The following is a 15,574-nucleotide window of genomic DNA, read 5'->3' as shown; positions in this document are numbered from 1 at the left end:
AGACCTTTCGCATTCAGTATGTATGCTCTAACACAGTGCTGCAGCCTCTTCCAACGCATTTGGAACCTCCCTGAACAGCTTGATATGCTCCTTCCTGTCTTTTCTTTCTCTCCTTCTCTGTTTTCTCCATCCTCCCTCTCACATTCTCCGTGCTGCTGGCCCATCAGTTCTGCTGTCCTAGTTGTGAGCGGCATGGCCGTAATGGCTGTGTACCAACACCACCGTCAGAGGCTGTATGCGTCTGAATACTAGTTGCTAGGAAACACAAGGAGGCAGGGAGCGCTGTTGCATTCAGACCCTACCTGTGGACTTCTAAAATGCATTTAGTTGGCCTTTGTGAGAACAGGATGCTGGACTATAAAGGCATTTAGTCTGATCCAACAGGGATTGGCAATGGGCTCTTACTGGTTTGGTTTGGATGCTATTGGGTTATGCGGGTGAGCGGCCAGGGAGACTTTGGAGTATCTGCAGTTCAAACCCTCTATTTTATTTTCTATAGAAATCTTGTGCTATTAACAAGAGTTAGTGGGGTGGAATGATGAATTCGAACCTGGGAAGTCTCTAGTTCAGATTCACCTTCGCTACCTGAGCAAGCTAGCTTTTTCTTTAGATTTTAACACCACCCCAGATATGAACATGCTGGGTGATCATAAGCAATATTTCAGTTCCCTATGTGTAATATGCCCCCTACAGGCATGCCAGGGTGAACACATGTGAGCTTAAAGTGGGAAGAGTCACACATGCAATCTCCGTTCCAATGCTTCCCTCACCCTCTGCACTGGCTCTGCTTTAGATCTTCTTGCATTGAAAGGTGAGGTCTGAAAGGTGATTCTAACCATGTTCAGGTAAAGCCTGAAGAGGACTATAATTCCTGCCTAATAAGTTATTCCAAAAATAGCTGCCACTTCTTGTAAAATGTGATCTGTACATGAATAAACAAAAATTAATTTCTTAGCAATATTAATGGGGGGAAACAATAATTTTGTTCACTGTTTCTTAAATAACATATTGAGAGTTCTTGTGATCCTATAGTTTTCTACATGATACTGTTTGAAATGGTACTTAATGGCATAAGAAGTGCCCTTCTGGATCCAACCAGAGACCCATCTCCTCCAGCATCCTATTCTCACGGTAGCAAAACAGCTGCCCAAATGGGAAAGGCCACAAGCAGGACAGGAGCTTAATAGCCCCCTCCTGTTCCATGAATGTGTTTTAATTCTTTTTTAAAAGCTGCCTAAGTTATTTGATTTTGTACCAAGTGAGAGAATATTGTTCTTCCAAGGTGATATTTTGGTCCGTAATCTTGGATTCTCCAGTAGCAGGTAAACTTGTTAAGATTTCACTTCCACTTCTTTAAAAAGGTCACCTGCCCTAAAGAAGATTAATTTTCGTGGCAAACCTAGCCTTTTCCCTCAGGACCCCCTTGTGAATCCCCTGGGCTGACATTCATTTTCCTTTCATTAGAAAGTGAAACTGAAAATTAGATCCTGGATTGCATTTCCTACAAAAGCCTGGGCTGAGAGAATGGGCTTTTGGATTAATGCCTAGTTTTTCACCTCTGGAGGCCTGGAGCAGGCTTCTTGTTAATGGGTGACTTTTGGTGTTCACCACCACCCTTCTCCTCTCCCCTACCCCATTCCTCTGGGAGTGATTGCCTGCATTGTGTGAAGAAAAGACTGGTGGGCATATTGTTGCAAATGATACCCCCTCCCCAAAAAAGATCGGTGTGAGTTTTGCATGTAGTGTCTCAAGGACACCCAAGGACATATTCACATCAGGCTCTTATTTTTAGGGGCTCTGACTTCATTACCATCTATGAAAAGAGAGTAGGACACAGAGTTCTGGCATCCTCACCACACACAGCACCTACAGGGTGACATATCCCCCAATAATGCACTGGATACCCCTGCCTCATACTAGTGCTTTAACAGCACATGAAATTTCAGTACTTAATTCCTGATGGCGTGTGGTTTAACTGCAGCATATCTTCTGCGAGCATGCTAGGAACTCTGTAACGTAAGCTGCTTACTGCCTGATTCCCCTCTTTCACATCCTTGAAAAAGGGTTCATAAACACAATTGAAACAAAGCAGAGACGCTGGTGGTAGGAGGTTTAGCTGATCATGTAAATTATATTTGGAGTGTTCTGGTTGGGGTTGCACTCCCCCATCGGGATTAAGTTCAGAGCTAATGGCTGCTTCAAGACCCAGCTTCTGTTCCGGATGCCGGTGGAGCACTTTTTACCAGCTGTGATGTACTAGCTGCTTTTGATCTTGAACAGGTTGATCTTGCCACTGTTATTCGTCCTTTGGTAATATCTAGGTTGGATTGCTGCCTTTGAAAAGTCTTCAGAAATATCATCTGGGGGGCTGGATCATTTTATGTGTGCTACAAGCAAGAGTGTGCAAAGGATCAATGCTTTGTGTATGTTCATTCCCCTTCCCCTTCACTAGGGCCCCCAAATCTACCTAGGACGGGAAAAGGAGGGTGGCGGCAGCAGCCTCTAGCTTCTCTGTGGAGAATCATCTTCCTATCAAGTTGGGCACAAGACCAAGTGTCCCAGCATGCCTGTCAATATCGTTATGCTAATTGTGTCCATTTTGATCGAAGTGGATGTAATTAGAGTCACGTTCTTGCAATACTTTTGGAATAAATGATTCATAAACTGCTCTGTGCATCTAACAAGAGAAGAGAGAGTAACGTCTTTCCTGGGATCTCAAAAGATGAGATGGCATCATGTCGTGTGGCCACCTGCCACCAGCCACCAAGCCAAGAAGAGGGGTGTTAATGGCCAGCAGACTCACTGGGTGCTTACAACTGAGGACACAGTCTCATCGCTTGTAGATGGGATAGCCTTCCCCTAATATAAGAACTGCACCAAAGTTCTATTGCAGTACGAATAGACGCATGCACACAAAACCCAGTACTGTTTAGGGAAGCTTTTAATGTTTGATGGATTACCGTATTTTAATATTTTGTTGAAAGCTGCCCAGCGTGACTGAGGAAGCCCAGCCAGATGGGTGGGGTATAAATAATAATAATAATAATAATAATAATAATAATAATAATAATAATAATAATAAATATTAGTATTACTGCAGTTGGGCAGGAGGGGGAGCTGGTGAAGGGGTGCCCGTGATAGAGCTGATCCTTTAAGGATGTAGCCTGCCTGACACAATCTCTTTCTAGGCAGACTCTTAGAACCTGCTACAGGTGAGCCAGTGGCCTGACTGCAGTTGCCCCTTTAATTTGGCACTGCCTTCCAGAGAACAGAGAGGCAGCACTGTTTCTTTTTGTGTGAAGGGGCAGAGCTGTGCTCAAGCTGGAACCCAACGGGTCTGGTGATTAGGCCTGCTCTGCTGCTTCACCACTCGCTGCTGGAGAAGGCAGAGAGAGTTGCTGGAGCAGCTTGGTGGTGTCCCACTCGACTTCCCCTTTCCCCACAGGAGACTCAGCACATACAGATCAAGAGAAGTCTCAAACTGGTATCCTCCTGTATCCTGAGTATTCTCCAAGAGCTTCTCCCCTGTTTTCCAGAGGGCATTTGTCAAAAGGGCAGTGCATCTTTTTGCTCCTGTGAAATCAGAGCCATGATGTCAGCAGCCTACAGTGGTTGAGTGTGGGACATGTTCTCTGAACTGGGAGGACAAAGCATGTTTTTCTTGACATCATGTGCCCTTTAAATAAGCACACAAGGGCTGTGTCTGCTGTCTCAGGCAGAGATAAAAGCTGCATCCATGGAGGTCTTGGCAGACTTAGGATATCGTTTAGTCATGCTTGTAAGGCATTTGTGGATATAATTAAAGAGAGCCAGCGCAAGGGGTGAAGCATTGAGTGATGGGTTTTGTAGCCATTTCACTGCTGAGAGCCTGCTTTTATATACACTGGGAACAATTCGGAGAGAAGTATTAATGCTTAAAGCTCATCAGTCAAAACACAAAACTTTCTTTGAATTGTAACCGTGATCTATCAACATAGGCTTTAGAAATGTCATTTTCAAAGTTCTGTTTTTGATATGCTTGTTTTGATGCTGAGAATAAAAGAAGCGTTGACTCTCTTTATTCAGAGTAGAAATGAAGATGCTGAGACCAAAGTGTTGTGTCCAAATCGATTTTTTAAAACTGCTAGATCAAGAGCGTGGTGTAGCTTGATAAACAGCTTTAACCCCTTTTAGGAACTCTTAATTGTTTTGGAGAGAAAGTAAGAAGCCTCATGGGTGCTGTTTAGAATTGGCTTCTTTCAGCAGGTTAACTGAAGTGATAAAAAGCAATAAGAACCTTGAAGAAAAATGGAACAACATAATTTCCCTAAATACCAATCTATTGATCTGATTGCTCTGATGTGCACAAAAAGAGTTTTTTAATTTCTTCTTGGGAAACTTAACCTTATTTGCTTTTTCAGAAAGTGACTTTGCTGCTGCAGTCTCCAATTTTTTTGGGGTAGGATATCCTGAAAAGGAAAATATTCCCCCATTTGGTCCTAGCTAATTGAGGGGTGGAGCAGAATGCAACAGTAGACTCTTCAAGATCTGCAGGCAGCTCATCCTCATCCCTTCATTTGCTTCCCCCCACAAATGATTCTCAAAGCAGCTCATAGCAATAAGAACAGCTACACATCACAACAGCATCAGCAGTCAGTTGGCAGAGTGCTGCCTTGATTGTGTCTTTGGAGAAGCAGTTTGGGAAACATTAAGAATTCTGTGCTGTTAGGCAAGAAAGAGCAGCTTATGTTGGGTCCCATGTGCTTTTATTTATTTATTAAATTTCTATACTGCCCTTCACCCGGGATCACAAAAAATACATAGCATCATAACAAACAAAAACATAGCATCGTAACAAACAAAAACTATACCCCCTCCATCCCAAACTTGACTTGTGCAGTCACACACCAGTTGGCTCAGTCCTGTCCTATCATGCCAGTGTGTCCAGAACAGAGTTTAGGGTGGGGCTGTGCAAACGAGAGCAGGCCTGGTTTTGAGTTTAGGGTGGGGCTATGCAGATGAGGCTTTGGTTTTGAGTTTAGGGTGGGGCTATGCAGTTCGAAAGCACCCTTAAGTGCAAGTAGATAAATAGGTACCGCTTTATAGCGGGAAGGTAAACGGCGTTTATGTGTGCGGCGCTGGTGCTGGCTCGCCAGCTGCAGCTTCATCACGCTGGCCATGTGACCCGGAAGTGTCTTCGGACAGCGCTGGCTCCCAGCCTCTTAAGTGAGATGAGTGCGCAACCCTAGAGTCGGACACGACTGGCCCGTACGGGCAGGGGTACCTTTACCTTTACCTTATGCAGATGAGAGCAGGCTTGGTTTTGAGTTTAGGATGGAATTATGCAAATGAGAGCAGGCCTGGTTTTGGGTTTAGGGTGGCGCTATGCAGATGAGAGCGAGACTTTTGGGTTTAGGCTGGCGCTATGCAGATGAGAGCGAGACTTGGTTTTGTGTACATGCAAGTTTTAAGTATCCCTAAGCAACAGATGGGTGGCACTGTGGGTAAAACCTCAGCACCTAGGACTTGCCGATCAGAAGGTCGGCGGTTCGAATCCCCGCGGCGGGGTGCGCTCCTGCTGCTCGGTCCCAGCGCCTGCCAACCTAGCAGTTCGAAAGCACCCCCGGGTGCAAGTAGATAAATAGGGACCGCTTACTAGCGGGAACGTAAACGGCGTTTCCGTGTGCGGCGCTGGCTTGCCAGATGCAGCTTGTCACACTAGCCACGTGACCCGGAAGTGTCTTCGGGCAGCGCTGGCCCCCGGCCTCTTAAGTGAGATGGGCGCACAACCCTAGAGTCGGACACGACTGGCCTGTACGGGCAGGGGTACCTTTACCTTTACAAGCAACAGATGGTCCTCCTCACCTATGGGAAAGAGGAAACCGTCATCTAGGAGCCACTGCAATAGGAAGGGCAAAGCCTGCTGTCCCCCTATCCCCCAACACTGGATGACTTAGGAAGGGGCTGTTGAAGTGAGTTTTGGCACAGTGCATGCACTCCCCCCCCCCGTCAATTGTCATAATGATGGGCATAGTACCAGGCCAAACAACATGTGAGGTGGTAGTTGTTTTTTAATCCAATTTCCCCTTCCCTGCTATGTTTGCTATTTGTTTTCCTTTGGAAGGCATGGAGGTTATAATTGTTGGTCTGATAATCTTATAACCAGGCTGAGCTATATTGATGAGATAACTTTCTTATCTGTGCAGAGCTCAGACACACACGCACCCTGCTGCCTCCTGGGTGTGAGGCAGGGAGGGAGCAAATGTTCTGCTCCAGGCGGGAGATGAGGTAGAAGATGGCTTCCATTTGAAATTTATTTTCATTTAGTCTTTGTTAGGCAAAGTGACTGGCTGGGATTCTGAATGGAGGGATGTGGATGGGTGTTCAGTTGTGGTTGAATAGTATAGCATTATTAGTTTTTTGTTTGGCTACATATTGTATTGCATTTGAGTTCTGTTTTGTACACTGATATTCATTTGAATGTAAAGCAAATAATATAATATAGCTTTGTAGGAAGCGATTAAAGCATTTCCTAAATAAAAATAAGTCAAGTAAGTTGCTCTGAACTTAGTCGGTACGTAGATCAGTGAGGAATTCAGTCTGGCAAGCTGCCTCATCATCATGGTTGCTCTTGCTTCAGCTAGAAGGGAAAACTGTCTCTCATAGTATGTAACCGGGGTAGGGGGTACAGGCAGGACTGGCAGCACAATTTGGATGCAGTTCTTGCCAACACAAATCACTTTACTTCACTGACTGCCATCCCTTTTATGGCAGGGCATAATGAAGGGTACTCTTCTCGCAGGGCTGACCCTCCTGCATCCTGCATCATGCTAAAAAAACTAAATGCTGTGCTTCTCCTCTGAGTGAAAGGCTTTAAGCTGCCAACAAAAGAGCGTAGCAGGTCAGGAAACAACCGTGGCCTCTCGCCGTCCTTTTCCTGATGTTGAATTGCAGACCAAGCGCAAGGCTTTGTAATTCCCTGAAGGCCTTGCATTGCCCTTCCTTTCACCTCCCTATTAACAAGCCACGCAGAACTGTGAGAACAGGATCCTTTCTCTCTGTGTGTCTCAAACCAACCCTCTCTTTCGGTTTACCATTCTGTTTTCGTCTGCTTGCATGGCACTTACAAATTCTTCGTATGTCGCATTTGTTTGGAGCAAGACTTTACAATGCTGTGTGTTGAGCTGTCAGTCAAATGAAATGATGTGCAATTGTGCGAAAATTACCTAAGAATCCATGTTGCTTTTGTAAGGTGTGTTAACTCTGCGTCGGATGTGTCGCATGTGACAACGCTTCCTTGAGACCGACACGGAAACAGGCTTGATAGATAGAGACCTTACAATTATTTCTCTTTTCAAGTATTTTTATTATAATGTAGCTCACAAATACAGATTAATATAATACACTAAAGCAACCAACATCAGTAGAAGTAGTGCTGTTTGGCAGGTGTCCCTGACCTTTTTTTTTAAAAGTAAGTCTCTAGCCGTCTTAGAAAGAAGTAAGGTATAGGGCAAAATGTGCAGGTACCTCCTAAGCAGGGATGTCCAACAGGTTGATTGCGATCTACTGGTAGATTCCTGCGATGTTTTTGTTGATCGTGGTCGATCCCTGGTCCCCTTCTGGCCCCGCACTCCATTGTTGGAGAATGGAATATGGAGTTTACAAACCGAGGCTGTTTTTCCCCCAGCGATCCTTTTGTTGCTGTTTCTCTTTCTCCCCAAAATACTTTAAAAATGTGGCAACAACGTGTGGGAGTAAGTAAAATCAATTTCAGGTATTTTCCTCCAGCCCAGGACCAGCAGTGCATGGCTAACCTCTCATGGAGGTTATGAAATGTATCCTACCACCTCTGAAATGACCCTTGGAATTATTAAAGTAAGCCCGTAACTTACATGGAGGTCATGTCCCGGAACTTATGCCTAAAGCCAGAATCATGTCGATTCAAAACTCTTTGGGTTCAATGGCAGGCAGGGTTGCCAAAGTCCCCAGTTCCTTTCTGTCCCCCTTCTAAGTTTATATATATATATATTTTCCACCCATGTAAAGCTGAATGAACACACATTAAAGGTGCATAAGTTGCGGGTTTACTGTATTTCGCAAATAGTGAAATGCACCATTTCTGCTCTGCGTGTCAAAGCAAAGCTTTTGTTTGGTCACACTGGAGCCCACATCCAAGCAACAAAAATCATAAGACCCTTTTCCTTTGAGATTGCAAGCATCCTTTGTTTCCTTGCCCACCAAGAATGTGGAAGTGGTAGAATGATTTTCAGAGAACGGGATTGATAGTCTGTGGCTAACCTTGCTATAATTAATCAGCGTCAAAGGAGAAGCAGCCTTGCTAACTTGGATGTTAATGTCTGCCTTCCTTCTGCAGAGAAACAGAGGGAGCTGGCTCGTAAGGGGTCCCTGAAAAATGGAAACATGGGGAGCCCAGTTAACCAACAGCCCAAGAAGAACAATGTGATGGCACGAACAAGGTAGACCACTTCACAATATTCAAGTGCTTAATTTGTAAACCATACCAGTGGACTTCAGTTTGGGTAGGCATGTCCTTTTGTTCATGCAGAACTCTTTTGGGAGTAGAGTTTTGTCAATAGCCACTAGCTTAGAAAATGGGTTAAACGACTCCATAGTTCTGCTTGAGTTAAGAGGTAAATCAGCACCTGCTGATATAATTGTGTCTGCCTGGGAAAGAGATCAATTGTGTAGCTTTTCCCTAGTATAGGTAAGAGCTACAAGTGAGAAAGCTGCAAAATGTCCAGCCTTTTGAAGCACATTTCAGCTCCACAAGGATGGAAAAATCTTACCGAAAAGGGTTTCCTGTTCCACTACAAAGGTCAAATTAATTTGGCAATTTAAGGGCAATGTTAATTCCAATTATGCTGTTGTGATTGTCACTGAATGTCAGATATTGCATTTCATTGCCATTTGACCCCACTGTTTACACACCCCACACCCCACAACTGTGTTTTTATGAGGGGGAGGAAGGGAGGAGACACACACACACACACTGTGGGCAACAACTTTGTGTACCTGACGACGTGGATTATAGTCCATGAAAGCTAATGCCACATTACATTTTTGAGGTACTCTTTTTGTTCCAAAGTGTTTACAACAATGTGAAGGTTTGGGAAGAATTTTGAAGTGTGAGCATCTTCTTCAGTCATGGAAGCTCCTTTGTGGTAGTTTGTTTTTTGTTTTTTTTACAAAATTCTAAGACAGCTTAGAATTCAGAAAACCAAACAGTACTAAAATACTATGTTTAAAAATAAAATGAACAGATAACACCATTGGAGTTAACTATTTTTAAACGTCTAGATATTAAGGAAAATATTGATGTGATACATTATTCTTTTTGTAAACTGCTTTAAAGGTGTTTTTTTTTTTTACAGTCAAGTGGTATATAAATTTTATGGAATAAATAAATCCTGGAAGGCTCCAGTAGGCGAGCCTTCTGGAGAAAACATTCCATAAGTGGGGAGCAAACGAAGATCTTATCAGTCAGGTTCATAGAGGAGGCAGTTCGTCAAATATTCAGCTTCTAAACCTAAGAGAGTACCAGATTACAGTAGTCTAATCTTGATGCCTTGAGGATTACAGAGATTGTAGTTGGAAATAGGGGGCTATGTACTACTCACACCAGTCTCCCCTGTATTCTGTAAGGTATCTGGATTCACTAGAGCTGACCATATTTGCCAGATGTTTCATGCTTCCTTTTACAGCGTCCCTAGAACTAGATTGCTACCATTTCTCTCAGCAGCTTCTACCTAATCTCCACATCCTGCCATACTAGGTCCTCTGATATTCTGAAACTAAAGGAACAGATTCACACACCTTTGCTCCTTGCTTAACTTCTGCTTTCAGTGTTTACATGGTGATATGTATAATGTTTTCTTTTTAATTTCAGGCTCGTTGTTCCCAATAAAGGCTATTCCTCATTAGACCAGAGTCCTGATGAAAAGCCATTGGTAGCACTGGACACAGACAGGTATAGATTCAGTTGATTGCAGTAAAAGACAGTTGTTCTCTTGGAAATCTCCTGAGAACCTTTTCCTATTTTACATACCACTGTGATCAAATCAAATTTTCCCGGCCAGCATGGCAAAGTTTCTCATTCTCCAGAGCTAAAACGTGGAATTTTATTTATTGTCTGTATTTCACAGGAGGGATTCAGTTGCCTATTGGGAAATTAAATCCAGTTTAAGTGGGTTAAAATGCTTGTCTCCCTAACACAACAAATCCATTTGCAAAAAGAGCCTGACTTCTTGCAGATAGCAAAGTTAAAGTCAAAATGCATTGAACAGTGTGGAATGAAAGAATGATTAACGGGGAGACCTCATAAGTAAATCGGGATGCATGCTCATTGTTGTATAATCTCCCTGCAAAAGAAATGGGGGTGGTCAGTAAAAACCAGGTTGTAATCTAATTTCCACATGAGCGTTGTGCAAGTAGCTCTGGAGGAATGCTCAATAAACAGGTCCTCTGGAGGTGCCCAAATTTCTGGGGGAGGCCTGCCAGTAGCCACTCCTAGACTCATGCACAGTGTACCTTCTGAATGAGTGTCAGGTGTGAGGAACAACAAGAGAAGAAAGGCGTCACCTGGCATGCCTTGCTTGAGTGCCACCTGGAGGCATCTGGGTGGTCACTCTTGGAAGCAGGTGCTGCTGTTGGTGGATCCTGCAAATCTGCCTTCATGTTCACTCTGTGAACAAGAGTGATGTGGCCAGTGAGCTCTGGAGGGTCCCTCTCACTCACTAAGTCCTCTTTCCTCATTGCGCTTTTTCTTCCTCTGCAGTGATGACGACTTTGACATGTCCAGATATTCCTCCTCGGGATATTCTTCAGCTGAGGTGAGTTCCTGTGCCTTCAATTCATTCCCCTTAGTAAGATTTAGAAATATTTTTCTCTTTCCCGAAGGGACGCAAATTTCTGACTGCTGTTTTTACAAAGGCAGTATCCCTTAGTGGTGGTTTTCTTTCGCTGAAGCAACCAATCGTCCCTGTATTTCTGCAGCCCAAATCCAGAGAGTGGCCTGAGAGGACCTTTTATAGAGTTTTATCACAGAAGTGAAAGAAGCCTAAGGCCAACACCTTGATGGGATAGGACCCCTATGTAGCTCATTCAAATCTCAGGTGTTACCAAAAATGTTATTGTCAGACTACCGTATTTTTCGCTCTAAAAGACACACTTTTTCCCTCCTAAAAAGTAAGGGAAAATGTGTGTGCGTTTTATGGAGCGAATGCAGGCACTGCGCAGCGCTCCCTCTCGCTGTTCTAGCTTCTGGCTTAGCTGCGCAAAGCCTCCGTAGGGCAGCGGGATGAAGGCACCCCGCTGCCCTGCGGAGGCTTCGCGGGCTATCCCAGAAGCCAGAACAGCTCCGCACACTCTTTAAAGGGAGCAGCCATCACTAACAGGCTATCCTTCTCCCACCTTGTAGAAAAGCCTGCAAGAGCCGTGCTCCCTTTAAAGAGCGCACAGCTCTTGGCTGGCTTTTGCGGGAGGTGGGGGGAAGGGACAGAGGGCAGCTTAGCCGCCCGCAGCCTCTTCTGGGCAGGGGGAGCCTTCATCCCGCTGCCCAGGAGAGGCTTTGGTGGCTATCCCAGAAGTCTGAACAGCAAGAGGCTATCCCAGAAGCCAGATCCCTCTTGCTGTTCTGGCTTCTGGGATTCAGAATATTTTTTTTCTTGTTTTCCTCCCCCCAAAACTAGGTGTGTCTTAGCATCTGGTGCGTCCTATGTCTTGTACTCTTGTATCCAAAGTAGACAAGTGACACATCAGCTCAATGTTTTCCGCTTGCAAATGGGAATCCCACCATCACATGCCCGCTAAATCTGCTCTAGGGATTCCTCCAAGCCTCTGGAGCAGTTCTTTTTTTTTTTTCCCCAATAATATTTATTCAAGTTTTAAAAGGTTACAAAGAACAACACAATATATAAAAACAAAACGTATTCAAGAGAAAAATAAAAATAGGAAAATAAAAAAGCAAAAACAGCTAAAAAGGGAAAAAAAGATACAATCCAAAAAACAAAAAAAGCAAAAGAACAAGTTAAACCTTAATATAACTCCCTTTCTTAACTCATCTCCTTGACCTCCTCACATCTCCCCTCTTTGTATTCTAATTTATATAGATATTTCAGCAAATCCTTCACCTTATTTTTATCCTTATATCTTATCTTATTATACTGTAATTTTCCTTTCTTTCTTTCACCAATTAACCATCCATTTTTACTTTATTTAATCTTATTTCTCATTAAAACTTATATATCTGAACTTATTCTTGAAACATTTCCCCTAGGGTCAAAAAAATTTCCATTCCATGATTTTCCCATCTTTCATTAAAAGAAAAAGAAAAAAAACAAATTATAATATATACATTTTAATTTCCCAATTTTCTTTCACCAACTCCCCTCCCCGGTTTCGGCCCCTAGCAATAGTTCCATCAATCTCGGAAAACCGTCAACCCGGAGATCTTAAATCCGAGGCTCTTAAATCTCTTTCATGTCCCCTCTGCTGGTCTTTTTGGTAGTCTTTGGTGTTAAAGAACAAATCTCGGGGAAGCTCCAACCCATCGGTAGTCACATTCCTTCTTAGCAGGTATGCCAGACTTCCGTAGTTAAAAGTAGGGCCTGTAGGATATTCCAAATCTTGTTTCACACTCCTTTCAAATCCAAAGGCCCCAAAAGCTCCAGCCTCCACCTGGCTCAGATTTATATCCCAAAAGTCATTTGATCTTCACATAAGGTGATCTCTCCATCTTTCATTTTCCAAACCAAGCCAGACTTCCATCTCCAAAAACTGGCTCCTCCTGGTTGCCATCATGTAAGGCATCAAATTATAATCCACCATTTGCCTCTGTAGGGTTACGGCTCCCCCTTTCATCACTTTAATCACAACAAGTTTCTCCTTCTCAAATTCTTCAATTTGTTCAGTTGGAAGAGGTTCCTGTGCCGAATTCTTGTCAGCTTCTTTACCAATGCCCATTTTTGTTCCCAAGATTACAACATTGGTAGCCATAACATTTATCTGGTCTTGCAGCTTTCCCAACAGATAAAATGTCCTGTTCAGTTCACACTCGACTTCCTTCCCGACCGCCATCCTTAAACAGTCCAAGGTCAAAAGCTAGTTTCTCAGAGCTTTTATCTTTTAAAAGCAATTTTCCAGCTGCATCCTTACGACAATATCCCAAAGCTCCCTCTAGAGGGACACAAGTTCCTTTTATCACTCCTTCCAGCACAGTCCCAAAGGTCCCATACGTAAAATTGTAACAGCTCCTTCTTTTTAAACACAAAAACAGACAGTAGAAACAAAGTCTTTCTTTTGTATCTTGACAGCTAGCTTGACAGCTGTCAAATTTATCTATTCACCGTCAACGGGCTCTCGCAGACCACTCCCGGGTTTAGGGAAGTGGCACTTCAATTCCCAAATTTTAACCTTCTCCTGCAGGCTCCCCTGCTTCCAAAAAAAAAAAAATTGATAGTAGTTTCAATCAGTGGAATTTAAATCCTTTACATAAAACTCTCCACGACCTTAGTTAACAAATTCTTTGCTTCAGTATATTTACAGAAAGGGGAGGTGGACTTCCTGTTTAGACCTTCCCCGATCGGTGCCAATTTAAAAATACTTTAAAAATCCAATTTCTGTTCTACTCACGGGTTGTTGTTTGAAATCCAATTGTCCACAGGAAAAAGTCAGCGCTCTCCGGCAATGGCTACGCGGCTTCACTCCGTAAAAATAGCGGTCGATTCAAAACACCGCGCCGCTCACCCCACGTCACTTCGGAACCCCAAAAAAGGGGTTTCCCTGCGGGTACGGCTCCTGGTGTCAGCCGAATCCCACGTTCCCAGGCTTCCTCCGCCTGGGATTTCTAAGGGGTCTCCGCCTTCGCCGCGGCGGCACAACCCGAATTCCACGGAGCGGGTTCCTCTCAGTCAGAGGAACGCCGCCATTGCCGATGGCGCTAACCCGGAAGTCCCAAGCCTCTGGAGCAGTTCTGAGGAAGACTCAGGGTGCACGCTGGGGGTGAGGGTGTCCCTCCGCATAAGTGAAAACCCTTGTGCTAATGGGGCATGTTAGTTGGATTACACACACAAACCCAAAGCAGAGTTGGTAATAAAAATGAGTAACTGTCAATGAAACTTTGGCAACCATGCTTAAATTTCAAGTAAAAGTAAGTTAGGAGGCCTGTAATGATGATAATAATTTTGTTACTTAGACCCCACCCATCTGGCTGGGTTTCCCCAGCCACTTTGGGTGGCTCCCAGAAGAACAGTAAAAACACCATAAAACATCAAACATTAAAAACTTCCCCAAACAGAGCTGCTTTCAGATGTTTTCTAAAAGTCAGAAAGTTGTTTCTTTCTTTGACACGTGAAGGGACATCAGTAAGTCATGTTCCATATCCATTTGGTTCTCTGGTAGCAGGGCTGGGAAAGATCTTTGCACCAGTAATTTCAACCTCACCTGGTTACTTTCTAGGCCCTCTGGCAGAAGGATTTCCTTCTGCGAATTGGAGAAGCTGTGAATTGAACTTGACACCTTGTGCAGAGCTGTGGCTTCCCTCTTAGCACTTGTCTCTTTCAAAATGGACCAGGCCATTGCCGTTCAGCCATGTTGGGTATGGGAGATGATGTTGGACTGTCAGTTCCTTGACTTGTTGACTCTTTGTCTGCAGCAGATCAACCAGGACTTGAACATCCAGCTGCTAAAGGATGGCTACCGGTTAGATGAGATCCCAGATGACGAGGACCTCGACCTCATCCCTCCGAAGTCGGTCAACCCCACTTGCATGTGCTGTCAAGCCACCTCCTCCACTGCCTGCCACATCCAGTAATGAGGGAAGCCTGGCAAGGGTTGATCAGTGCTTTCCACTATAACTGTAAAACTTAACAGCCATTGCTTCCTCCTATGGTAGGACGTGCACCTCTTTGTGTTCATGGAGCCAGGAGAAACCAAAAAATAATATATATATATATTATTCATTTTATGATCCTCTTCTCATTTTTATTTTAAAACTACAGTAAGTGAACCAGATACGGCTCCTTGGTCTGGAAAGCCCATTGGATCCCTTTGGACTTGGGCTCAGCTTGTAAAATTCATATACAGGAGTTTGGAGGGGGTGGAGGAGATCAGATGTGGCTGCTGCAGTGAGCCCTCCCCAAGTTCACTCTAGCGGGCAAGAGTTGAAATCAGAGTTTGAAACGCAAAAGTCTCTGACCAGAAATGAAAGAACGAGCTGGAATCAATCCTGGGGAGCCTACGTCTTCTGCGATGGACTGGCCCTGAATAAGGAGGTGGGATCAGGAGTGAAGTACAGGAAGGGAAGATCTAGTCAGCTAGGAAGAATCAACTTAAAAAAATACTGATTATAGACTAGACGCAAATGGCAAAAAAAGTTGCATTTGCAAGGTGCTTCCAAATAAGAAGCATTAAGCAAAAGATAATGCATTGCACAGCCTAATAAGAGAACATTTACTGAAAAATCAACTCTACCCTTATTTGTCCTTTGCTTGTGTTTGCAATCCTGAATACCAGCCTGTCATTGTAAAAAAGCAAAGCAAAACACCATGTAGTTTATCAGGTTTAAAGTGTTGCCTGA

At 43.9% G+C, this 15,574-nt stretch overlaps 1 protein-coding gene across 2 annotated transcripts in view; it reads left to right on the top strand.

The window, feature by feature from the left end:
* The window catches only part of FAM219A (family with sequence similarity 219 member A), a 64,953-nt gene extending 49,996 nt beyond the window's left edge, over window positions 1–14,957 (top strand). Inside the window, exons 3-6 of one of the 2 annotated variants that reach the window (XM_079995154.1) lie at window positions 8,354–8,456; window positions 9,887–9,967; window positions 10,775–10,829; window positions 14,654–14,957. In XM_079995154.1, the coding sequence (XP_079851280.1) occupies window positions 8,354–8,456; window positions 9,887–9,967; window positions 10,775–10,829; window positions 14,654–14,809 (395 nt within the window). In that variant the 3' untranslated portion in view covers window positions 14,810–14,957. Of the gene's footprint in view, window positions 1–8,353; window positions 8,457–9,886; window positions 9,968–10,774; window positions 10,830–14,650 lie in introns of both variants that reach the window. The other variant, XM_079995153.1, reaches the window with a different exon arrangement.
* Window positions 14,958–15,574: the final 617 nt, after the last annotated feature.

The sequence above is a fragment of the Podarcis cretensis genome (genome assembly GCF_951804945.1).
Source record: "Podarcis cretensis genome assembly, chromosome: 11".
Taxonomy (NCBI): Eukaryota; Metazoa; Chordata; class Lepidosauria; order Squamata; family Lacertidae; genus Podarcis; species Podarcis cretensis.
The sequence above is the reverse complement of the archived record's forward strand: the minus strand, read 5'-3'. Positions and strand labels throughout refer to the sequence as shown.